Source organism: Gobio gobio (genome assembly GCF_949357685.1).
Source record: "Gobio gobio genome assembly, chromosome: 14".
Classification (NCBI taxonomy): Eukaryota; Metazoa; Chordata; class Actinopteri; order Cypriniformes; family Gobionidae; genus Gobio; species Gobio gobio.
Window position 1 is genome coordinate 25,619,747 of NC_137107.1, and position 27,116 is coordinate 25,646,862.

The window sequence follows — 27,116 nt, forward strand, 5'->3', positions numbered from 1 at the left end:
AAGGAAATGTATGTGTTGATACCAAAAAATCTTAACTCTTTCAAGAAAGAAGATTTGCATTATTCTATGCTTTTTGGCCAAATCTGAATATTAGATTAGTATTTTATCATATTTCCATTTGCATGTTAAATTATGATTTTTTTCTTTGGTCTTATCTCGCCAAAGGCTCATAGTGAGTCAGGACTGCTGCTGGTGCTCCCTCCAAAACAATCTGTGCAAGACCCACCTGAATCATCTGGTTTGTAAGATTGGACTGGGAACAATATGACTTGATGGAAGTGGAGCACAATGAATGCTTCGATCAAAGTTATTAGTTGAAAAGTGAGAGAGCAGCGAAATGAAGAGAGGCATAATGATGTACAAGGCGTCATGGGATGGACAGAATTAAACCATGATGCGATGATAAAGCACAAGCTATAATTCACAGAGGAGAAGAGAGAGAACGAACGAGAAAGAGAAGAGGTGAGAGGCAGGTGCGCGGGCGGAAGAGAAGGTAGAACGAGGGAGGCATGAAGAGATGAGGGTGATTTGAACAGTTCACTCATACTGTTCAGTGTGTTGGGCAACTAGAGAGGGTTACAGAAGTCAAGCACCGTGTGGGAGTGTGTGTGTGTGTGTGTGTGTGTGTGTGTGTGTGTGTGTGTGTGTGTGTGTGTTTGTGTGTGTGTGTGTGTGTGTGTGTGTGTGTGTGTGTGTGTGTATGTGTGTGTGTGTGTGTGTGTGTGTGTGTGTGTGTGTGTGTGTGTGTGTGTGTGTGTGTGTGTGTGTGTGTGTGTGTGTGTGTGTGTGTGTGTGTGTGTTTTTACATGAAATGTGTCATACTAAAAGTGTTGTCTATCATGGAAAGATCTGACCTGTGTGAGTGTATGTTGATTCTGAAGAGGGTGTGTGAGTATTTTTGGAGGTGGGTGAATGGCCGTGTACCGCATACGAACTTTGGCATTCAGAGTTGGAAACTGAGAATCGATTTTCATGATAACTAGGGAGGAAAAATTTGGCCTGATACCGATTAACTGATAATTATTAATTGTATTGTATATATGTCACCCAAAGTTTCCCTTTAACCTTGATTCAGCCTATACATTTGACCTTATACACTATATTGCCAGTTTTGGGACCCCTCCAAATCATTGAATTCAGGTGTTCCAATCACTTCCATGGCCACAGGTGTATACAATTAAGCACCTAGGCATGCTTCCACTAACATTTCTGAACGATTCACTTGCTGAGTCTGATTCAAAACTGCCAACTCACAGTTCAGGGCTGTTTCCTGAATCTTTTTGCTTTACTAGAGTGTAAAGTTGGCATGGAATAGAAATTCACCATGTCTGTTGTCTAAGTGCATCTTAAAGTTGACATGAAATGGATATTCACCCTATATATGTTCTAAATGCATCTTATTGTGAATAATTCCTCCATGCATCTTTTTCATAATATTTAATTAAATGTCATTACTTCTGGTCTTCTGGTGAAATTATCTCTGGTGACATATGCCAGACTTGCCACCTAAATCTGCCCCTTTTTCACAATAGACCACAAACTCACATTCAGATCTACCTCCATCCAATCAACAACCAATAGACAGAACCAAGGCACCACCCTACATTTTTTTTTTTTTTTTTTGATAATCTATTTCACTTGGATGTACATCACAAATAGAAGAATGGATCTGTTGCTATATGTTACATATATGTTAGTTGCAGTCTGTAACCCTGTATCATGGCCAATAACGGATGAACGGTCAACATTAAAGTTCTGTACTATTTTGTGTAAATAAATGTAAAATAAAATGCTCAATCATTAATGTAACTTATTCCACTGAATGTAATCGTTCAGTAGAATCAGAACGAGAGTTGTTAAATTCCTTACAATTGCCATCCCTAGATATGTGTGAGTGTGATCCCTCATGAGAGCATGTTGGAGGTGGTGTGGAATTGTGTATAGTGTGTCTGTGTGGGTGGATGAGTGAATCTGACTCCAGATATGAGTCTCTTCGTTTGTACATATATATTTCGATTGCTTGCGTTCATGCTCAAAGCTTGTTTGCACATGTGTGGGCAAAAAAATGCATGCAAGCGTCATGTTTTTAGGGGTTTTGAATTTCATCTATTGCTTTTTGTTTGCTTTGAATTGGTTTATATTTGTGTATGTTTGCTTTTGTGTGCATTTGCATGTGCATATGAGTGTGTTTGTCAGTAGATTTCTGCTGACCAGACAGCTGAACCGCCTCTGCCAAACAGCACAACCGAAGCTTAACTCTTATTCCCACTCCAGTCACATTTCCAGAGAGCTGACACCTGACAGCAGCAGACCAGGGGATTCTTGGTACATGTGTGTGTGTGTGTGTGTGTGTGTGTGTGAGGGATTGTAAAGGAGTCCAGCGTTTCAAGCAGCTAATGAGGATCAGTAAGGACTGGGCTGAAATTCAAGAGTGCATTTTGGTGTGTATTCATTCCCATTAGAAAACGATGACATATAGAGAGAATTTTAAACACTCCCAGAAACCCTAGCACCGACTGCAGGATGATCGGTTCACCCTCTCCCCCGCACCCACTGTGTGTTTATGTGACTGCTTCTGTTATTTTCCTGTTTGTTCTTCTATTCTCATATGAAGATGAGAATCCATGCCAAAGAAAATTTAGTTGAAGCAGTGTGAAGTGGGCTATGAGTGCGCTTATGTAAGCGTTGCTCTCTGAATAAGCAGGAAACATGCACGCGGCAGAGGCTTACATGATGATCTGCATGAGTAAAGAAAAGAGCGAATCGATATGAGCGGGATCTGTCAGCTCTGAGAGTTTGTGGGGTGTGACGAATCGATAGTGACCCAGCCTCCTGACACAAACAATATGCATGCTGAACATTTCTACTGATTTAAAAACAGATTTTGTAAAGTATCTTAATCCTAACTGATTGACTGCTAAATCACTTTATGAGGTATATAGATTTTAATGTGTTTATTTAAATTGTAATAATTTAGAAAAGGCTTAAAGACACAGCTTTACCCAAAATGGATATCCTGCCCAATTTTTTCTGTTGAACACATAAGATATTTATCTGGATGCCCAAGCTGCTCTTTTCCATGCGATGAAAGTGGATGGGGCTCTAGGAAAAGGGGTGTCCAGATAGCGGCATAAAAAAAATTAAGATTAATCGGAAAAAGAGTCATATCTGTATTTTCTATAAATAATATTATTACTAATTAAATAAAAAATATAACTAAAAAATGAAACTAATTACATGTATACTGAACATAAATGCATTACAATAAGGTGTACTGAAAATTTATTAAAATTGGAAAATAGAAATACACAGATTATATCTATATGTATTTAAAATGTTTCTATGAGTTTTAAAGGATTAGTTCACTTCAAAATTAAAATGTCCTGATATTTTACTCCAAAATATTCATGTCTTTCTTTCTTCAGTCAAAAAGAAATTACGTTTTTTGAGGAAAACATTTCAGGATTGTTCTCCACATAATGCACTTCTATGGCAAACAACGGGTTGAAGGTCCAAATCAATGCAGTTTCAAAGGGATTTGAATAGTTTCAAAGGGATCTGCGTGATCCCAGATGAGGAATAGGGTCTTATCTAGCGAAACGATAGGTCATATTGGCACCGGCTGACTGCAGGTAATGTAGCATATTCAAGCGATTTTGACATAGTTCTTTTACATTTACCCACTTTAAAATATAGCTTGCAGCTATATTTATTGTTGGCGTTGTTGAAAAATGTATCATGTTTTTCATAAGAAATGTAAGCAGTACAACTGTTTTCAACACTGATAATAATAAGAAAAGTTTCTTGAGCATCAAATCTGCATATTCAAATGATTTCTGAAGGATCATGTGACACAGAAGACTGGTGTAAAGGTGCGTTCACGCCACCTCCTAATTCCTGTAATTACGAGATTCTAGCTTGTAAAAAGTATTCACGTCCTCATAGAGCTCATAATTACAGCTCGTAGGCTGGGAATTTTCTGAGCGTTACGGCTTGTACTACGTGACCGCTGCACCTCACGCGGAAGCAGAGAAAAATGGCAGCGCTTCCAGCAGTAAAACATAAATAAGCAGTTATTTCGTAATATTTTAAAATTCGTGTAATTAACTTTTACAAATGTACAATGTACATAATTTTTTCATAAACAAAAGAAACTTAAACAAACTTCTTTCACGTTTTCATTATGGGGTATTGTTTGTAGAATTGAGGGAAAAAATAATAATGAATTTAATCCAAAGCCTTTTTGGAATAAGGCTGTAACGTAACAAAATGTGGAAAAAATCCGGATGCACTGTAAATGGTGACATTTTTGGGTGAACTATCCCTTTAAGATTTCTATATGTGGTTGCACAGTATTTAACATGTTGCATGCATGTTGAATAAGTGCATGGAAGCTCACTCACATGCAAGAACATGCATCAGAGTATTCATGTGAACAGACATGTTTGTGGTTCAATTATTGACAATTTTTGTTGCCATAGGATGAAGCATGCAATCTTTTTCTCTGACAGCTCAACTGGAGACAAAGCATCTTTGTGTCACTTTTTTTCCTAAGATGGGGAAATAGAGATTAAATGGAGCAAATCTTTTCTCCAGATAATGACAGCACTGATTAGCATTTTGCTTCTTGTTTTCTTGTTGAAAAACAAGTTCTTGTACCACTTCATCAACCTCACTTCTCTTCATAAACACACATACAAATCGGTGAACACAGAAGCCCTGCCAAGCTCATAATGTTTGAATGTCTCTGCTAATGCTGCCACCATAAGCTATGGCTTGAAATTCACTCTAATTCAGAAAGCCTTCAGGCGCAGCGATTCGCCATCAGATTAGTGCATCTACATGAAATTATATCCCTTTAATCCTTTAATGTCTTGTTATTCTCCTTCAATTTCTCACTTAAAATATTTAATATGCAATCAGAGTCGGAATTTTTAAATGGAAACTAGCCATCAGGGCACAGGGCAGCCAATAGGATGAACATTTATTCCAGTTCTTCTTTGGTTTCGTAGGTCCGAAGGAGGCATAATTTACAATATTTCTGAGCGATTAATATTAGTGAAACCAATTCCAGTTCTTTCATTAGATCCCTATTTCAGCTCATCTTAAAGAGTCACGCTAAGCATTTTCCACCGGTTATTCACCCCCACCCCTTTTTTTCATGCTTTCCATAGCATATTTTCATCACTCCATCCATCTCCATGGGTATCAGAAAGTGAAGGAGAGAGCTGCTTAATTTCACACTGCCTGCACAAATAGACCCGGATATAACAAAGCGGGAAGCAGATCAATGGAAATAGAGGGCCGAGGTTAGTGAATGAATGAATGTTTGAGAATGAATGAATGAATGACCTCTTTCAACTTCAAGTTGTTCAGAAAGATCACTGTTGAAGGTGAACATCTTAAAGAGGCACTTTTCATCATTAAAAAAGATTTACCTTTAAATAAAAGAAGAGTACTTGAAAAATGTGTTAAAATCATGTTCGCTCCCACAAAATGTCCATCATATCGGTAGCCTAAAAGTTTAATTTCCCCCTATGGAGGCTACCATGTCGAGATGTTTTTTTTTTTACTGTTCAAAAGTTTGGAGTCAGTAAGATTTCATGAAATAAGTCTCGTATTTTCTATTTTAATCTATTTATAAAATCACACGCCACATGATCCTTCAGAAATCATTCTAATATGCTGATTTGCTGCTCAAGAAACATTTCTTATTATTATCAATGTTGAAAACATGTGCTGTTTAATATTTTACTGGAAATCATGCAGTTGGGTTAAATATGGGCAACCGTTGGGTAAAAAAATATAATTTAAAAATGTAACCCAATGGCTGGGTTTGTCCATATTCGACCCAAATTTGGGTTAAAACAATCCAGCATTTTTAGAGTGTATTAATGTCTTTCTTTCTTTCATTAAAAAAAAAAAGAAACCTCTTACTGACCCCAAACTTTTGAACGATAGTATGTGTGGCTGAAGGTATGACACAGTTGAGATGCTCACGAGTTTGAGTCCAGCTTTCTTTCTTATGTATCTATTAGTGACCGGTCTTGGTCTCGAGGTCTTAAGACCATTTTTTAAGGGTCTTGGTCTCGGTTTCGACCGCATTTGTACTTGGCCTTGTCTTGTTCTCAGACTAAGATGAAGGATTTTATTTCAAGACGTCTATTTCAGGATGTCACAAAATTGCCGGTGCATTGTCTGATTAATTTATTAACATCATTAAGGCTGTGTTCACACTGACTTGACATGTTTTTTGACAAGAAAAAGTTCTAAATAGCAGCCTAGGGCGTCTTTGGTTGCTATAACAGCCGCAACAAGAGTGCTGTGTGGTGCAGAGATACAAAATATAGAAAGAGGAAGTTGGCTCTTGTGTTGGCTTTTGAAGTTAATGGGGAGGAGAATATCGGTTCACAACGACGTTTGTGGGTGCACAACATTATACGGGGAAGAAAACAGTATGTTGCTTACTGCTTACAATAAATTTGTCCAGGAGCTCCGGTTGGATGATGCGTGGTTTGCGGCATATTTTAGACTTAACAAAAGTCATTTTGAAGACTTGCTAGAAATCATTGCTCAGACATTAGCACAATTAGTCGATCTACCTGCACCTTCTCCATTTTTCTTGTTTTCATGGAAACGAGTCAGGACTTGCTACTCACTTGTCATTGGTCAGCTGTCAAAAAGGCGCTTGATGTAGGGCGTTTTAATCAGAAAAGTTGAACTCTTTTCAACTTGAAAAGACGCTCTGAGCTGTTTTTGCTAATTCGGCAACTTGTTCCGTTATTAAATGAATCAGCTGCTTTGAGCAAATCGGTTGTATAAATGATTCTGTGTCTGTTAATTAACGTTAATGTATTAATCTTAAAATAATCGGAACATTATTTATGCAGGTGTAATTGTACCAATTCAGAATGAACTTCTGTGCCACCTCTGCAACACAACGATGAATTTTATTGTTAGTGATTGATTTGACTGGTAATATTGTATTTACTGATTAAATATAAGATATTTCTCAGACAGTATATATGGATCTTTTAACCCTTAATCGCCCCTCAAGTAGGGTTTACGTTTGAGTCCCTTGGGGTCAGATAGACCCCAAACTTTTACAGAGCGATTGCATAAGGAAATATAATTTTTTTACATGGAAAACTATATATAATTTTTTTTATTTACTTCTCAACTATACATTTATGCTGTGTTTTTGTGGGTATTTGGTAGTTTTTTACCTATTTACTGCACAAATACTTAACTATGTCATAAATTGGCTCATTAAAAATGATTTTTTAATGAAAAAATCACTTGAATGATGATCTTTAATAAATATAAATAGTTTTTGGACATTGCTCTATGTGTTAGGGATAGAATACCGCCATCTGTAGGTTTGTGGAAAAACTTTAGCAATTATAGTTAAAGAGAAAGAGAGTGCAATGACCACATTATCCAATAGAGGTCCATAGGGAAGTTATGCAAAGTTAAGCTGCCTTTCATCTTTCTTTTATTTGCCCTTTTCCCTCTCTTTCTCATGATTGTTCCATGTTGCATTTGTGCTCTAGTATTTGTCCTTCATTTATGTATGGAATTTTTTCAGATTTATGCCAGTTTTGTTGATTTTATTTGCCAGTTTCTATAAAAATGCTCTCTGTTGCAGTCACACACATGTGTGTGTTTGTGTGTGTGTGTGTGTGTGTGTGTGTGTGTGTGTGTGTGTGTGTGTGTGTGTGTGTGTGTGTGTGTGTGTGTGTGTGTGTGTGTGTGTGTGTGTGTGTGTGTGTGTGTGTGTGTGTGTGTGTGTGTGTGTGTGCGTGTGCGTGTGTGTATGAGACAGAAAGTTCGTTCCACTTTGTGTTTATGCTCTAGGACCAGATCTTGATATAAATGTAGACATTTTCAGATTTATACTGGATTTAGTAGATTTTTTTTTTACAAACAAAGTGAAAAAAAAAGCATTTTTTACATTTTCCCATTCATTGCCAAAATCCAAAAAAATGCTCCAGACACCTGTGTTTGTGTTTGTGTGCGTGTGAGTGAACATGCTTGTTCCATATTGCATTTGTGCTCTAGTATTAGTACTTCATTTATGTATGAAAATCTTTCAGATTTATGCCAGTTTTGTTGATTTTATTTGCCAGTTTCTATAAAAATGCTCTCTGTTGCAGTCACACATGTGTGTGTTTGCGTGTGTGTGTGTGTGTGTGTGTGTGTGTGTGTGTGTGTGTGTGTGTGTGTGTGTGTGTGTGTGTGTGTGTGTATGAGACAGAAAGTTTGTTCTACTTTGTGTTTATGCTCTAGGACCAGACCTTGATATAAATGTGGAAATTTTCAGATTTATACTGGATTTAGTAAAAAAAAATTGACAAAAAAGTGAAAAAAATGTATTTTTTACACTTTCCCATTCATTTTCAATGTGGGGTCAATCTGACCCCGAGGGACTTAAACGGTAAAAAATTTTTTACACACCTTTAGAACAACCAAATCAAGCCCAGATTTTTTGTGCATGTTTAGATAGATTATTTAGGAAAAGTCACCGAGTCTCATGGCCCTGAGATGAAGGGAACACTTTTAAAAAATGGAGGAAAAGTCCAGTGGGGTCAGCTGGACCCCAAGGGACGATTAAGGGTTAAATGAATTTGGGAAGTGCTTGGTTTTGACTCGATCGTGCCCCTGCCTTGGTCTTGTCTTGGTCTCAGCACACGCTGTTCTTGGTCTCGACTTGTTCTCGGTTTAGGTGGTCTTGACTAAAACACTAGTAGGCCTATCTACTGTATTTTTTTGTAAAAGGCCAAAAATAAAAAGAAAGAATCTGAATTCTATGAATGTTTGTGTGTGTGTGACCATAAGATGACACTGGAAGGGAAGAGCAGCTTGCACAGAACGACTTGCAACTTGACAGTTTTCCTGTGAAAAGAAAGAGAGAGCTAGTGATCAAAGAAGTGAGATCCAGTGATTAAGCCCAACTGCTCTTGTGTCCCCTCAAAACCCTGCGTTAGCACCCCACACATATGGAGTCTCTTCCGTCACCTCTCCAGAAACATTCTCATTCTGTCATTTTCTCCCCGTTCACACCCGAGAGTCCATGATGTTCTGGACGTTTGCTGACATCCGTTTGGTTTGAGGACTGTTTGTCTGCAACTATGTGTCTCTGCGAACAAAAGCAATTTGATTGGCTGGGGATATCTTGTGGAAAGGGACTATATTTAAGCAATGACCGCATTCCAGCTGGCAATGACAGCGATGCCATCATGCCTGCCTTTGAATCTTTCTTCTCTTCCTCCCTTTCTCTGCCTTCCCCCTCCTATCTCCATCACTCATTCCCACCTCCCCAGCTCTGAATTATGAATTAACAGCACGGCACAATTATGATATCCTTGCCATTACTTTGAAGATGGGGGCAGAACAATGCAGCGAGAGCTTAGTTTCTATTTTAATTTATCAGGGGCATGGCGTAAGTGTTTCAGATTTAACGTTATCATCCTTCTGTTTTCCTCTCTCTATTTTTTGAAATGAAGATAATCGTACAGCTTACCTCAATTGGCCTATTACTTTAGAGCCTTATTTTAGATTTTAAGCAGAACAATTTTCCAAGATATAAATATAATTTGATTTTGCAGTGCTCTGAAGCACCATTATCTTATGAAATCAAGCTTTTAGCCGAGCATGTTCATTCTTTTAAAGGGAAAGTTTAACATTTATTTGACATCATTTATATTTATTTCTGACATAAGTATTCATAACCACCCATTTTACAGAAATAGTGTTTAAAGAAGAACGTTTTAGTGGAAAAATATTGATAATTCTCATTTTGGTCGCATATGGTCTAGCCGCAAATGTGCAAATATTTCAACACACAGAAAGCTCAAATCCGATCTGAGAATAGTGCAGATTATGCACATGATTAAAACTCCATGCAGCTCCTGTACTACTCTCCATTGGAAATGAATGAATTCCAGTCTGACATGCATTCCAGTATTTCCTTATGTAAAAGTGTGATGGTCTGTTCAAGCAGTGTTTCTGGGATGTATATGCTGTCTATGATTATTTAGCAGCCATCTGACCACTGTCTTCCTCATCAGTGTGTATGCGAGTGTGAGTGGGGTTCTGCTCGTGCTGCTGCCAGTATCTATGAAAACGGATATTTCTATTTTTTAAACTCTAGCATTCTGTATGGGGTGAAATGTTTAGGAGCTAGAAATGGTCCCACTCCTCCAACACACACTTGACATCCTCAGTTTATCCAAGTGTTCTGCTTTGTCTTCTTATGTGACATTTTTTTGCTCTTCTTTGCCATTCGTCATCGCTAGATTTGTCTCACAGACATTTTTTATGCCAGGTCTGTGTATCCGGAGCATTTCTTTACGACTGCATGCATGTGAGTGGAAATTTTAAATGAATCATTTATAAACCGAGCGAACATGCCAGTATCTCTCGTTCTTTCTCTCTTTCTCTCTCTCTCCCCCCTCCCGTTCTTTTTTTTTTCTTGGCATGATCCTATTATGTGTGCGAGCAAAGAGAATGACATTCAAACAAGCTGGAAATGGATTTGTGCTTTTTGTCAGTCAAAGCCTTGTGTGTGTGTGTGTGTGTGTGTGTGTGTCCGTGTCAGTACGCAGATAGAAATAGACATCCACCCACAGGTCATTAGGGAGAGACAGAGACGTGAACGTGACTACAGGGGAGCATTGGACAGACTGTAACATTGTACGTGAGACTTTGGAACCATAGGGCATCTTTTTGCTTACGTACTTCATCTTCCGCTCTTACCATATTTTACCACATGCTTGTTTTCTGTCTGGGTGTGGCTAAACTGCAGCCGTAAATTACGTCCCACGCGTTCGCATGTTCGCCCACATCCCCATAGCCCACTCTCGCTTTAAAACACATCCTGACACCCACGCATCTATTTAGCGCGCAGAAATGCTTTTTGTGTCAGTGCGTTGGCTGGGCCTCTATGACACCGCGGGTACGTGCCAACGTGTGAAACAGAGTCACACTGTTGTGTATCCTCCACTCTTTGGCGCAGTTGTTTATCCAGCATTATTTGTTTTTCCCTGGTGGCAGCCCTCCATGTACGCATAAACCTGCGGTGCAGAAATTAAACGCGGTGCGGTGTGCTGTGATGCGGTTCACAGAAGCTTGTAATGAGCGACTGGGGACCAGCGTCCGTCTCAGGCCACTGCTGCTGCTTTAAGCTGCAAACAGGCAGGCACTAACATACACAAACATAAGACACAAATAAATAATTTAATTGCGTTAATGCCTCTCAGCTGGGAGCCATAGTGCTGTTATGAACATAGTGCTGTGTCTTGTAGAAAGCAAGAATATAGAGCGTTCCATCGCATGTTATCTTTATTTCATCACGGGTTCTTTTGAGCCTGTCGGCAGGAACTTCGAAGCTTCTGTTTTTCCAGGGCACTGTGATGCAGGAGACAAGAAAGCAAGGAAGAGATTAAGGCAGATTGATGCCGAAGCCAAAACAGAATGAATCTCTAACGTGCTGCAGATATTTGCATACAATCCTCCAATAAAGTGCAATTCTGTGGTGATAGTGCCCGGTGAAAATAGAGTTCCCCTCAGGTGGTTATTTATATAGCTGTCCCCATTTCCAGCATCTTATAGAATCTAGACACTATAATGAGGCCTCACTCATGCACAGATGCGTGTGATTTACATTTCCTGTAATACTAGGCAAGGAAGAAAACAATGATCGATGGATAGACATTAACTTTTGCACCTGCCCCACCTCCCTTCTTTTTTATATTCATGCTCTTTCTGCGGCCCGTCTGGCTCTCGCCCACATGGTTTAAGTTAAACAATTAGGGATTACAGAAGTATATGATTCCAGTGCCAGAGAGAGAACTGTGCGGAAATTAATTACATTCTTCATCTTATCATATCTCAGATCTCTCTCTCACACACACACACACACACACACTCCTCCTGTAATTATGAGACTTGTCTCTGTAACTGAGATGATCCCTAAAGCCTCACTCTTTCTCTCTCTCTCTCTCTTTGTCTTTTCCCTCTTTTACCACTTTTCTCTTAGTTCTTAATAAGCAGCATGCAATATTGTTATACAATACGTTCTCAAACTTTCTCTATGCTACTTTAAAACTAAATGATGAAAAGGGATCTATTCTTCTGCAACTATTTCAATGGGTTTTAGACCAAATGTTATTCAACGAATTTCCTTTTTCTTTCTCGCTGACATATGGTAATTCAAATGAATTGTTGTATATTCACCCCATGTCTATAGGACTTATTTAGACAAGTTAACACAAATAAAGTTATTTATAGTTATTGCCTGAAAACTTGATATCTGGTCATATTTCTTTTTATATTTAATTATGAACTAGTTTAAGATTTATATTATGATGGCAAAAATTAGGGCAAAGTGCTCTTTTAAGAGCACTATCTCTTTGGAAGCTTTCTCTTTAAGAGGGTGTATCTAATGATGGCAGGGCTGTGCATTTGTGCATTAATATTTCATTTAGTTATTAAAAAAAAAGTACAACAACCTTTAGTAATGTTACTGTTAGGCAGCAAACTCAGACCACACACACAAACTCTCTTGTATAAACCTAATCATATAGATCCAGTGCTTATAACTCTCTGAGCTCTATTCTCTAACCGGGTTTTCAGGGACTGTAACCAGCATCCCAGACATATTTCATCTATTATAAGCACTTATTTTTTTCTCATACAAACAGTATAGACTTGTAACTGCATATTACAGAAGGAATATTTATCCATCATTTATACTGTATATTATCATGTTGTGATGCCTAAATTCACTTTTATTTTAGTTTTTAGTGTGTGTTATGTTTTTAGTGTGACAAATACGCTATACTGTTCAAATGTTTCAGGCCGTTTCAAATAAATGCCATTCATTTGAACTTTCTATCAAAAATGTACCATGCTTTCCACAAAAATATTACTACTACTACTACTAATAATAATAATAATGTTTCTTGACCAGCAAATTAACATATTGGAGTGATTTCTGACGGATCATGAAGACAGGAGTAATGATGCTGAAACTACATGGGGATAAAATCAGAGGAATAAATACAAATTTAAAATATAGTAAAATAGAAAACTTTTTTAATTTTAAATTGTAAAAAATATTTCACAATATTACAGTTTTATTGTATTTTGATCAAATAATGAAGCCTTTGTTAGCATAAGAGACTTCTTTCAAAAACATTTAAAAAATCTTACGGAACCCAAACATTTGAATTTGCCTTTTTTTTGGAAAATAATTATTAGTATCATCAGCTTGAATTTCAATACTGATACATCCCTAGTGTTGAAAAAAGGTCTTTACAAAAATATGGCATCCAGTGGTGTCTACCCAAATAATGGTCCATTTTTTATGTCAGTAGAGAATGTTTGATTCCATATTTTGCCCAACAGACTGCCTATATGAGGAGGTTGTTTGAGGTGAACGTGAACTGAAAAAAAAAAAACCAGAACAAAAAAAAGCAAGAAATCTCACCACTGACACTGAGATTTGTCTAACACAGAGATCTGTGTCCCTGAGGGACGTCTCTCTGTTCATATCTTGGTCGCTGATGGTACTGCCTATAGAAGTGAATATGGTAACAGGTAGCAATAGCTCTAACCATCCAAATTGGATACACTTTCCTTAAATCCCTCTCTCCCAGAAAAAGCTCCCCTCGAAGCTCTGGTGAGACTACAGCGTCTTAGCCTCGAGGCCTAGACAGAAAAACCTGAGATTTACTGTTGTTAGTGCTGCGCCAAGCTGCCTTAACAAAGACCGAGTCCCTTGAGAACCTCTGAAATTCTCCATTTTGTTTCTTAGAGGTAACCCAACCATGCTGGCATTGCACAAACATAATAAGCTCATCTACAACACCAGTCACTTATATTCATTAAAGCAAGACTTGCCACTGCCTTCCCACAATAACACCAAGGCTAAAAGCTAAGCTAGTGTGGTGAAGATTAACATCAGGGATGAATACAATAAATTGTTAATGAATGAGTGGAACAGATGCCCAAATCAGTTCTGTGGAGTGATGGGAATCGAAAAACGGACATGTAGCATGAGGAAAAAGGATGAAAATGTGCCTTCTTGACTTTCATTTCCTGTAATTGTTAATCTTATGAGACCAGAGAGGCATGCTCTCATTAGCAGTGTGAACGTGAATGTTTCACAGATATGAGGGATAGGAAAGGAGAGATAAGCATGCTAATATATAGCAGCTAGCATCTGGAGCGGTGGCTAATCCAGCTGCGCTTCATTAAAGCGCACATCAAAGACACCGAACTGTGACGCAAAGGAGGAGGTGAGAAGGGGGATCAGAGAGAGAGAGACACACAGACAGAATTTCTCAAGGGTCTGATCAGATCAGTCAAGTATTTATGAAAGCAGAAAGCCATGACACCCCAGCGCTTTTGTTAGGTGCTGACAGACATTTGCTGAGTGTGTTTTCTTAGCAAAATCATTCATTTTTAACCTCTCATTAGTGTCTGGCACACTTTCTGAGCAGCTCTCGCTGTGCTGGCCCTGGTGAGAAATGAGTTCATAGAGCTTTGCATTGTAAATTACCAGCAGAAAAATCATGGTGTTTTGTATTAATGGTCACACTTGAAACTCTGCCAATGAGAAGCCATTAATCTGTACACAACATGCAATGTGACATAGTCTCAGCCAATTAGGCTAATGTCAAGTTAAGGATTTTGGACCAATGAGATTTTGCAGTGGGTGGGACTAATCAGAGCAATGTTGCAAAAATTCACCTTGTTCAGGCATTTGTAACTTGAATGTACGAGGCTTCCGGTGTCATTCGATTCCTGTTATTTTAGCTTGACAAAAAAAAACTGTTGTAAACTGATGTTTATTATATTATTTAAATGTATTCACGTAATTGTAATCACACTGGTTGTAGCACAAAACAGTTTACTGCGCTTTTTGTTATTCTTCTAGTTATTTATTTACCTATTTGCTAATGAATGGGAAGTCAGGAAATACTTCTGCATTGAAAAATGTAATAGAAACCAAGGGATTGACAAATTGTTTTATTGCTCTTAACTTTTTATGACCGAGTATGACTTTTCAGCTTCATCATATTATGTCGGACCAGTCGCTCTGTGTGGGTGCTCACTGTCTGTAGTTTATTTCATCTAGATGAATCCAAATGGATTTACAGTGCAGGTCCACTGCCAGCCTCACTTTCAGGAGCTCCTCTATTCGCATCAAAAAGCAGTGCTTTAGTCCTTTGTCTCTTACACACAAACCAGAAGGTCTTCACAGCAGTGAGGAAGTAAGAAAGAAAATGGAGGAGAATTTATGAAGGAAGCTAAATGAAAACTTTTAAATGTAGGGTAAGCAACTTCGGAAAAGTTTGAAAAGCTTTGAAAGCATAAGATCCCACCCTCCCTTCAGAGCTCTATCTAAAGCCACACCTTCTCCAAATCATATGAACGCACACAGCCAGAGCAGAATCTGCAAAGCATCACGAGACGAGAGACAGTGTTAAATTATGTCTCAAAGCACATAACATTGCAATAACAATGAACGTAAACAACTTAAAGAGCTCTGGCTTGTACCACCTGACTGCTGCTGATTAATCTCTGTGTTGATAGTGTTCCTATAGAAAAGTGAACCGCTCCAAGTAGACGTGTTGCCATTTCTTAATTTCAGTTATGACAATAATGTAAACGCCCAAGATACAAAATCTGTCACTGGGATAAGAACCTTTCAATTTTGATTTAGGTACATTTAGGTACTAATACGTACACTTTTGGTAACAATATGTACCTTTGAGGTACTAATATGCACTCTTTAGGTACAAAGATGTACCTTTTGAAAGGGCACCGCCCCAGTGACAGCTTTTGTACCTTTTTTTAAGAGAGCGCTCTGATTGACGGTCAGGTAGGTCATCATTGTATCTGGACCGACTGCAATGATTGGACAAACATTTTTTGGTGCTGGGACTTCCACAAAAGATATATGTAAAAAAGACCACTTATATTATTGATTTGTTATCAGGATGTGGAGAGAACTTCAACTAGTATAACAAAAAGTGTTAATGAAAAACATTGCCTACCCTACATTTAATCTCCTATTGGCGTTGAAGGCGGTTAAAGTATTTTTTGTGAATTTGTGTGAAAAATTTTATATAAAAATGATTAGTTCATCCAAAAATTTTATTTTTTTTCTGTGGAGAATAAAAGTGAATATTTGCTTCAGTCCCCACCTGACTACATAACTAGCTTAACTGAAATACTTAGCTTTATATTTTGCAGCTGAACAGCATGGTTATGCCAGTTAACTAGCACTAACCAGCCTATAGCAGCATGAAGACTCCTGTGTGTTGCAGTTTATGAGGACTGATGATGTTATGGGTGCTTGTGTTGCAGCCTGAAGCTAAACAGCAATCTGCTATTACCCAGCATGTGTCCAATGCAGCTGTCTGTCACCCCACAGCGGAAACCACTTCCTATACAAGCCATTTAATCACCTCTACCTTATGATATCTGTTTGTCTTTTAAACCCTGTCTCGATTTCTCTCAATATGTTCATCTCTCTGCACTGCAAAAATGATTTCCTTAAAACAAGAGAAATTTACCTGAGTAGCATAATTGTGTAAGATAATTAGACAATAAGATAATATAGTTTAGCCATATAATATAGTCAGCCTTCGCTCCATCAGTGAGCCATGGCCGCCCATGACCCTGTCGCCGGTTCACCACAGTTCCTTCCTTGGACCACTTTTGATAGAGACTGACCACTGCAGACCGGGAACACCCCACAAGAGCTGCAGTTTTGGAGATACTCTGACCCAGTCATCTAGCCATCACAGGTTTCAGATCTCCACCTTGTAAATGCTGCCCAATTAATGTCATTAACATATAAAAGAGCACCAGTCAATGTCCAAATCCTTTACTTGATAATGGTGAGCTGCAAGAATTATTTTGATTTTCAAATACCTGCAGGACTCCAACTCTCTCAAACAAGAAAAAGTGCGTACGTCTGCTTAGACCCTGACGTGGCGCTAAGCACTTTCCCACGTCAAAGACACGTCACACTCTAAGTTCAGTGCAGTCCAGGTGTAGTGTGGTACAGGTGTCCTATGGACCACTTTTACGAAGCCTGAAAGTCCCTGTACATTGGTAAAAAGAAACCAAAACTGCTCCCTTTGTGTTCCAAGAAATATGGAATCCCATCAGATGGAACTGTCCCTGTAATGTGTTTTCCTCTTCCTTTCCTTGATCTTTCTCCAGTTGCACTTGTGTCTCTCTCCATCTCCATCTACATGATCGCATATCTAGAGCTTTTTCTTGTGTTTTCTTCTGTCTCTTTCTTTCGCCCCAGCCTCATGAATTTATGAAGCAATCTGTCTGTGTGTGTGTGTGTGTATTTCAGAGAGAATGAAAGCTAAATTGATCTTCCTCGTTTATGCTTACAGTGCTTCCTTTGATAGTTTGGCTGTTGTATTAACCCTTGCGTCTGTAACTTTCAGAACGTGCATGCATTAACGCAGCGTTCTTTTAAGAAAGCGGGCCTCTGTTTTATCAGCCTCACCTTTCTATTTCTGTTTCTAAATGTAAGTCCTCCTCCCTTTTAACTTTGCCACCATCTCGCTACTTCTCCCTCCTCCTCCCTGACTCCATCTCTGTCTTTCCTTTGCCTAAGGCCTATACTTTTATCATTCTCTACACTCTAGCTACCTGTTGCCATGCCAACTCCATAATTTAGTGTCCTACACAATGCAGTGTGTACACCTGCCTTATGTGCTCGCCTTACTGTGTGAATGCATGAGAATCTTACCTGCGCCCCGCTGCTGAAGGTGCTTTTAATGACTCATTTAGAAGCGAGCTTTTAATGTTCCGCCTCCTGCGCTCGCCCTGTCATCTCCTCAGCCCACACGCGCTCCATAAAGACCCTCTTCAGCTTGAGAGAGCCCAGTGCATGGAGGGAATATTTTTATTGCAAACACTGTTAATGTGCTCACTTATTATGGTTGACACAATGTGTGTGTAAATTAGTGAATTTCACCCATGACAACTTTAGTGCTTGCTGAATGGCTGAAGTGTTTCTGCATTTGAGCTGCGCTGCAGTGTGTGTATTCATGCCTGTTAGCATAAGTACGGACTGTGCATGTGAGTGTGAAGTGGTTCGATTTGGAAGCGAGCAGCTGTGCGAGTTTCAGACCGCATTAAGGTCCCTTGTTAATATTTTTTGTTTATGCACATCTGTCTCTTTCTTTGGTGGTGAGCGTTTGCCTCAGTGAGTAATGGCTCTAATTACAGCGGAGAGCTACCGTGTGGGGTTAAGTTACCTGGTCACAGAGACGACGCTACTGTGGATGCCTGGCATCATGGCTTATTGTTTCCTGCATTCCGTTATCTTCATCCTTCCTTATCCTGCTGTTTGTGTGGATCTTCCTATCTCCAACATGCAGGTCAAAGCAACCAGAATAAAAAACAGTTTCATCTCACAAGAACCATCTTTACACTTTACCGCATTATAATAGCAGCTGTAAATGCAGTGTGGTTTTATTATTTAAACTACATCTGGATGGATTCTGACCACATTTTATTTTATGTATACTGCCTGTCAAAGGTTTGGGGTCAGCAAGATTTTTTTCAATTCTGCATTTATTTGATCAAAAATATAATGAAAACAATAATATTGTGAAATATTATTACAATATAAAATAAATTGTTTACCATTTTAATATATTATTAAATATATCTTCAGTATTCAGTGTCACATGATCCTTCAGAAATGATTCTAATATGTTGATTTGCTGCTCAAGAAACATTTCTTATTATCATCAATGTAAATTTTTTTTTTGCAGGATTCTTTGATGAATGGAAAGTTCAAAAGAACAGCATTTATTTGAAATTTTATTTCTAACTATGTAAAAGTCTTTACATTCACTTGTAATTATTTTATTTTTGTATATTAGTTCTATTATTACAACTGTGTCTGTATATAATATTACTGCAATATAGGCTATTATTAATGGAGCTGTAGGTTATTTAAAAATGTTTCCACAATTTTACCAATTTTATTTGTTTTGGAAAGGGGGCATGTTGATGGTTTCAGTGGCAAAATTCTGAAATCTCTTTTTATATCCTCCAAAGTTTTTTGAATTTAGTATTTTTTCATGTAATTACATTGTTTAGAGCAGGGGTGTCCAAACTCGGTCCTGGAGGGCCACTGTCCTGCAGAGTTTAGCTCCAACTTGCCTCAACAGTTTCTAGTATCCCTAAAAAGACCATAATGAGTGTGTTCAGATGTGTTTAATTGGGGTTGGAGCTAAACTTTGCAGGACAGTGGCCCTCCAGGATCAGGATTGGACACCCCTGGTTTAGAGCATAAGAAACAAATGGGGGGGTGGTACATTTTATTTTATTTTATATATACGTTATGCTTATGGACTTCAGGACATGAAATTGCTTCTTTTTTTTTTTCATTCACCAATCATTTTTAGGTTTCAATATTTTTTTTAACCAAACTTTGTATAAAGGTGATTTTCAACTATGGTTATGAAAGATATAATGGAATGAATTGACATACTATTTTACTTTATGCAATAAGTGGGACAAGTGTCCTTAAATTAGTATTCCCATTCAATACAATGTATCTATACACTGGATCTAATTTGCATATTATTTGGAGCAACATGTAATGAAAAAAGAAGTGTAATAATGGGAGTAGTAATTGGCAACATTTTCACAATAATATCTAATCTGGAATAATAGGATGAATAATAATAGGAATATTGATATATATTTTCTTTCACTATTCACTTGTTGTGTCTCCCAAAATGCCAGATAAACATAATTTAAGTCCTGCATGGTGTCCTCTAATGTGGATATGTATGAAATCAATGCCCATTTTAACAGAAAGTCATATTTTGATTAGCATTTTCCTGAGATGTTGATTAATGACATCTGAGTCTGAATTAAATGATAATTACAAAACCTTATATTTCAATAAGAGTGCTAAATGTGTTCACTAAATTGATGTCAGTAATTTTTAAAGACCAAGGAGAAGTTGTTGTCATGGTGAAACCTCCAAACATTTGATATCTCTGAAAAGCCCTGAATGTGCTCTTTACAGGAAATCCTGTAAAACTGTGACATGTGGTGTCAGAGAAATTCACTAAAATAGAATGTCCACAGTGGACAAAAGTCTATTCCTGGGTCCCAGGAGGATATAAATAAATCATGATGTGACTGCTTATTTACAACTGAACTTATTTCCATATTCTTTATATTGAGCTTATTGTATGATACTACACAAGACAAGATGTTTACAGGGTCATTGGGATGCAGTCCGGAGAACTGCAGATACAGAGAAAAAAAGACAGAAATGGGGGATGGGACGTGCTAAGGCATGCACGTGTTACAATCATGTTGGATAAGCACGGTGGGCTAATTAATAAAGAACAAGTCTTAATGAATTTAATTACACACACGTCTGGCCAATGAAGGCTGCAAAGCAAAGAGAGGTGGGCAGAGAGAAGATTAGTGCTAACATGTAATAGAGGGATTACAGTACAAAACAGCAGCGGAAACGTGTGTTTACACAGTAAATGCAGATGTACCTGAGCATGCCTAACCAACCTTTCGTTTTTGAAACTGCCTTTGTCCCATGCTTTTGTCATTATTCATAAGCTCTGCCCCACACAGGCTTGAGATCAGTTCACTTATCTTGCTTCATGTCCTCATATCCAGGATTAGACACAAACCTCTTTTTCAGTTTCTGCACTGAATCTGCACAGTTATGCAAAACAATGTTTAACACAGCTGAAACATCGACACATTTAATATGTATGCCTCCTCCTTTAAGTGTCTAAGGGATTGTTAAAGGGATAGTTCACCTAAAAATTTTAATTCACTTATCATTCTGTTAACAGTTACCTATTAAAATGTTGTCATTCCAAACTTGAATGCAATTTTTTCATGAAATTATGAAATTTCACTGACGCAGACGAAAATGAAAAAGGGTGACATGGTTTTAAAACTGTTGTTATCCAATCTCGCACATTTATAGGTCAAGGGAATCGACCCCCAAGCAAGCTAGTTGACTTAGTAGTAAAAATAGCATATAAATTCATTATAGTTCCATAAAGTTCAATAAAGCCCAATATAATAAGTTTGCAAAAACTGTGATCTCCAAAACCATACATTTTTATCTTATCTTTGAATGATATTGACAACATATTTGTCAAGTTGCAGACATGACTGAATGTACTGTATGTACAATTGAAGAAGAGACACTATATTATTTGTCTATTTTTATATAGTGCATATAGTAATACTAAGACTCATATTTTATTTGAAAATAGACATGTCCATTGTACTATATCATCTAGTGTTTCCCAATCACGATCCTGGAGGCACACCAACACCAGTGTTCCTTTAATACTTCTTTTTTTTTTAAACGCCATCTTTTTCTAATATTTTACCTTTATTCCACACCGCTGTCTCCACTGTCCTTTGAACGGCTCGTTTGCTTCCTGCTTCTGTGAAGCCCATCTCTCCGAGAAACGCAATGGTCTTAGATTGCTTAGATGGCCAAATGTAGTTTGTAGTTCTGCAACAGCTCTCTCTCTTTCGTAATGACTGCGACGTGGCCTCGCCCACTTTGTTGCGTGTTCGCGGGGGCAGTGTTTATGTTAATAGCAAGGGTTTATGATGTCAGCAACCTGGGAAGAAGCTTGTTGTAGTCCAAACTGGCCGTTTTTGTAGGCAACTGCCTTTTTTTAACTTTAAAAGACAATATCTCCGTTTGCATTGAACTTTCAGCGCTGTAACTTTGCAGATACTGTTTATGCTCAAGCTGCAACATTACACACTTACTAAAGTTAAAAAAGTGAAATCGCATGCAACCACCCCTTTAATTTACCTTCTGTGTCTTGCCCACAACGCTTACCTCACAGGACTTTGAAAAAGCAAAAAGGCAAAAACAATAAAAGGCATGACTTGCATCGCATCGCATCCAGGTAGCCAGTCCAAGCTCCATGATACTTATTTTTTTCTTCATATGAACACCTTGTAAAATGATTTTTTGTAATATTTAAGACCGGTCCAATCACACGAGGCCAAAATATATGGACCACAACGAAACTGATTTGAAATTGATTTGCTAAAATCAAAAGTGGGAGAGTCTGGGGAGGACAATCTGAAACAAGCCAATTAGAGCTCAGCCTCAAGTCACATGCGTTTAAAAAAAAAATATATATATATTAATAGGTGCTAACCAGTCAAATAGCATGACTAAATAATGTTATTTCGTAATTATTTTGCAACTTATTTTAACATGTTGAGCCTTCTTCTCTCGCTAACTCTGGCTAACCTTTTGACCACCCGCCACTGTATACTGTGATCATTGAATGCCACCGTCTTTTTTGCTAAGTTAATTAAATTCTCCCCTTGTTGATGTTGTACCGCTTTTCTGTAGACAGTGTTTATCAACCATGACCAGAGTGTTCTGTGTGCTAATAATGACAAATGGCTAACCACCTGCTTCCTAAGCACAATAACATTGTACCACAGGCCCGTCTGCTGCATGTTTCTGCCTCTCTAAGGGAATCAGCTCTTCTGCTTTTTACACAGATTTACACAGAAACCCATTTGGATTGTGTTTCATGAATGAGCCCATTTCTTCCATTGCCTTTCCTCAGCTCTTTCTCCTTTGTCAATGGCTGCTGCTGCTGCGGCATATCCCAATGTTTCTTCATAATCTTCTTAAACATTTTCACTCATTTACTAGGGAGTTTGTAACACGCTTTCTTTGTAAAGCTACTTTGAGTCATCAAAATGTTCTATCTTTGCCCAAAACAGGAAGATCCTTGAGGTGAAGATCATTGACGATGAGGAGTATGAGAAGAACAAAACCTTCACAATCCACCTGGGGGAGCCGGTGCTGCTGGAGATCGGGCAGAAACACGGTCAGTGGATCTCCTTTTGAAATACATGACTCCATCTGCAGAGTTCTATGGTTTTGTATTAGAATACAGATTGGGGTCTCTGTTTAATATTGTATTAATAGCTTCCACATCTATCCCTGAATAATTCAGGAATAAATTTGATAGAAAGGTTTCTTTGTGCGAATGGAGCGAATAATGGGAGACAGTGGACTGTGGTCTTATAATGAGTGATTGTTATAATGGGAGAGAAGGAACAGGCAGTAACTGGTCACATGTTGAAGCAATATCTCTAGGCCATTTCTGCACATTAATTATGTACTAACTGCTCTAATTTAATGTTCATTCCCATGCTCTTCAAATTGCCGCACTGTTACGGGATCCAATTATGAATAAGCATTTTGTGATGATTTTGGACTTTCAGTCTCTTCAACACTTCTCTAGACAACACGGAGATGTGTTTATTTCCTGCTTATAAAAAGCGCTACTACAACATGATACATTGCAGCTGATTATAATAAACACAAAGGGACGAATTCACTAAACGTTTGTGATTCATTTATATGCAGTATTTCAGCACAAAAACCTGCTTCTTGTTCATTATTCATCCACAATCTAGTTCAGCAGTTTTCACAATGCAGACCACAAGAGTATTTTAGAGGGTCTGCAGAAAATGTGAGATATTTGTTTATATTTTTTGCTTGCAAATATGCACGAATTTAGGGCTTTCAAAGGTAACTTAAATGAAATATGTTTAACACAGTAATTTTTGAAAATATTTACTGATGAAAGACATTTTAAATTGAAGGTTAAATATAAAAATTACTAAAGCTAATAAAATGAAAATATTAAAATAAAAGCTCATTTAAAATATTATTAAAAAACGATAATAATATAATGATATAAAACAACACTGATTGATAGCCCTAGTTTGTAACAGTAAGAAATAAAAATCGAATCTGAATATATTTTTGGGGGCAAAAAAAAGTTTTCTGTCACATTACCTGTTCATCATTCTGTGGATTACTTGAGTTTGTTTTTCATGATAAATACCTTTTGTTTTGGAACCTTTTGAATCTTTTTCATCATCATCTGGATTAAAGCGTTACACATACATACAATTTACTTTTGCTTTAGTTTAGTAAAAGTTAAGTGATTTATTTCGGAAACTTGCTGTACAGTCACAACCAAGTATGCCAGATCACTGCAGTCATCTGCATCCTTTTCGGCCTGCAAGATGAGCGTGCAAATTGTGTTCAACACAGATCTTACTTGATTTGCAAAATTCCTTTAGTGAATTGGGTGCTGCAACAAGCACAGACTGCGTGCATGCAAATACACAGCGCTACCAGTGGGCACAATTCATTCTTTGTGAATTTCCTCATAAAAGCATAAGTTCTACTCAGCTCTAATACATGTGCAAACTCTACACAGCTCAGTAGATGTTGGATGTGTCTTCCGATGACAGGGGACTCTAATGATAACAAACCGGCGGTGGGGGCTGAGGAAGAAGAGGTGGCCAAGATGGGGTGCCCGAGTCTGGGAGAGCACACCAAAATGGAGGTGGTCATAGAGGAATCCTATGAATTTAAGGTAAGTCCTGTGAATCAGGAAAAACAACACAGCTTTCATGAAAGCTGCTCAATCTCTCACATTCAAGTTATCTGAATCCTTACCTCCTCATTTCCATGGTGACAGACTCAATACTGGAGGTCACTGGCGTCAGGTAGCTCAGGGATTTAAAAGAGTTTTGGGGTGGAAACACTGTGTTACTCCATCTAAGATTATCCACAGCCCTCTGAATGCAAACAAGCAAATGGCTAGGACAGGATGACATTGGAGAAAATGAAATTCTGATGGGGTTGTGCATAGGCGCCCACTACCTCACTGAAATCAGTTTAGTTGAGACCTCTGTGCTCACTGGCCTACAAGACAGTCATATTAAATCTTGTCTACTACGAGGACACATTTTGTGAGTTTCGGTTAGAATGATTTTCTTGGTGTTTTATATGTATTTTTGTGTTTTTTCAGAATACCGTCGACAAGCTAATAAAGAAGACTAACCTGGCGCTGGTGGTGGGCAGCAGTAGCTGGAGAGAACAGTTTGTCAGCGCTGTCACCGTCAGTGCAGGTCAGTGTCTTGCTGTGCTCATTCATGCTCAAATAGGATGTGGACCACACAACTGATTTATATTCAATAAAAAAAATTGTATATAACTTTGCAACAAGGCATGACGTGACAGGTTTCCAGCAACAACTAATTTGTCTGTCCACACTGAATGCGAATCTTCTGTGACATGACACAATCTCAGCCAAGCAGGATTATGTTTAATGTACACTGTGAAAAAAACTATTTTTAAAGTTGTAAATAAAACAAAGATTATTGGAGTACGTTTAACTTCTTTCTTCTTCCGTCGAAATTTCACATTTATTACGGTGCTTATACAGTGTTTCTTTGTAATTATTTCTGAAATTTACTAGCAATTTCTGAGTAAAGATTGTTTCAAAGTAAATCCTAAAAAAAAACTCAGTGTACAGTTATGTGGAGTGAGACAGAAAATTGTCTTCAATATCCAAACCACTGAATTCTAATTATTTTACTTTGCTGCAGACTGCTAAGCGAGTCATCAAATTTTTATTTTCAATTATGATTTTGGCCTCAAACAATAATGAAAACAAGACAATATAATAAAACAAAAAAACACTGTGCCGCATTCCATTTCACAGTGAGGATCTTGTTTTGTCTTTTGTTATAAGTCCAGTGCACCCTTATGACAGTTACATTTTATATATATATATATATATATAAAACCTACTATATATTTTTGGTTACCTCCACAGGTGATGATGATGAGGAGGAGAGCGGAGAGGAGCGCTTGCCCTCATGCTTTGATTACATCATGCACTTCCTGACGGTTTTCTGGAAGGTTCTGTTTGCATTCGTTCCACCCACGGAGTACTGGAATGGCTGGGCCTGCTTCATTGTCTCCATCACGCTCATTGGGGCCCTAACTGCTGTTACTGGAGATCTGGCATCTCACTTTGGTTGTACAGTGGGCCTGAAGGACTCAGTCACAGCTGTGGTGTTTGTGGCCCTGGGCACATCTGTGCCTGGTGAGTGTTTATTTGTGTATCAGATGTCCTTCCTTTAGCATGTAGCTGATAAGTAAGGCATGACATACAGTCATCGGGTCATTAGCAAAAAATAAAATGACAATTCTAAATGCCAGGATTAATCAGAATCATGTATTTTGTCAAATATTCAAGTATTAAATACTGTACTATTAAAATGTTGCTATGCTTTCAAAATCTTTTCTAAATGTATCTTTCCATAATGGCCCTAGTCAGCTTTTGCGCGAGTGCTGTGGATTATTCAGACGATGTTTAATTACATAGACTAATTATAGGACATTATTTGCTCTGGAGCTGCAAGAGGTCTATGTGTTTGTCTTGGCATTAACCACATTAGAGTGGACAGACTGATTCTGCACATACTCAAGCTCTGTATGTCAAACCATCTTCAAGCTCCAACACACATAATGAAAAGATCCACTTGAAAGACAAATCTAAAATTAGATATTTTTCATATCTCTGTTGTTTCTGCTATACAGCAGTGAGATTAAATAGAGAGCAAAGTTTCCTACGACTCAGTTAGAGGTGGGTGATATATGTACAAATTTACATCACAATATTCTTATACATTTTGGGTGCTAATGATATACAACAATCAGGCATAACATTATGACCTAACCACCTTCCTAATATTGCGTTGGTCAACTTTTGCTGCCAAAACAGCCCTGACCCGTCAAGGCATGGACTCCACTAGACCCCTGAAGGTGTGCTGTGGTATCTAGCACCAAGATGTTAGCAGCAGATCCTCTATGTCCTGTAAGTTGTGAGGTGGGGCATCCATGGATCGGACATGTTTGTTCAGCACATCCCAGAGATGCTCGATTGGAGTGAGATCTGGGGAATTTGGAGGACAAGTCAACACCTCAAACACGTTGTGCTCCTCAAACCATTTCTGAACCATTTTTGCTTTGTGGCAGGGCACATTATCTGCTGAAAGAGGCCACCGCGACCAGGGAATACCGTTTCTATGAAAGGGTGTACATGGTCTGCAACAATGCTTAGGTAGGTGGTACATGTCAAAGTAACATCCAAATGGATGGCAGGACCCAAGGTTTCCCAGAAGAACATTGCCCAAAG

The 27,116-nt window shown here is 38.1% G+C and overlaps 1 protein-coding gene across 1 annotated transcript in view; it reads left to right on the forward strand.

Annotated features, from left to right (window-relative positions):
• The window catches only part of slc8a4a (solute carrier family 8 member 4a), a gene marked incomplete at both ends in the record, with an annotated part of 41,081 nt that overhangs the window by 11,684 nt on the left and 2,281 nt on the right, over positions 1 to 27,116 (forward strand). Inside the window, 4 exons of the mRNA XM_079834663.1 lie at positions 22,825 to 22,931; positions 24,376 to 24,500; positions 24,939 to 25,038; positions 25,749 to 26,021. Coding sequence (XP_079690789.1) covers positions 22,825 to 22,931; positions 24,376 to 24,500; positions 24,939 to 25,038; positions 25,749 to 26,021 — 605 coding nt within the window. The remainder of the gene's footprint in view (positions 1 to 22,824; positions 22,932 to 24,375; positions 24,501 to 24,938; positions 25,039 to 25,748; positions 26,022 to 27,116) is intronic.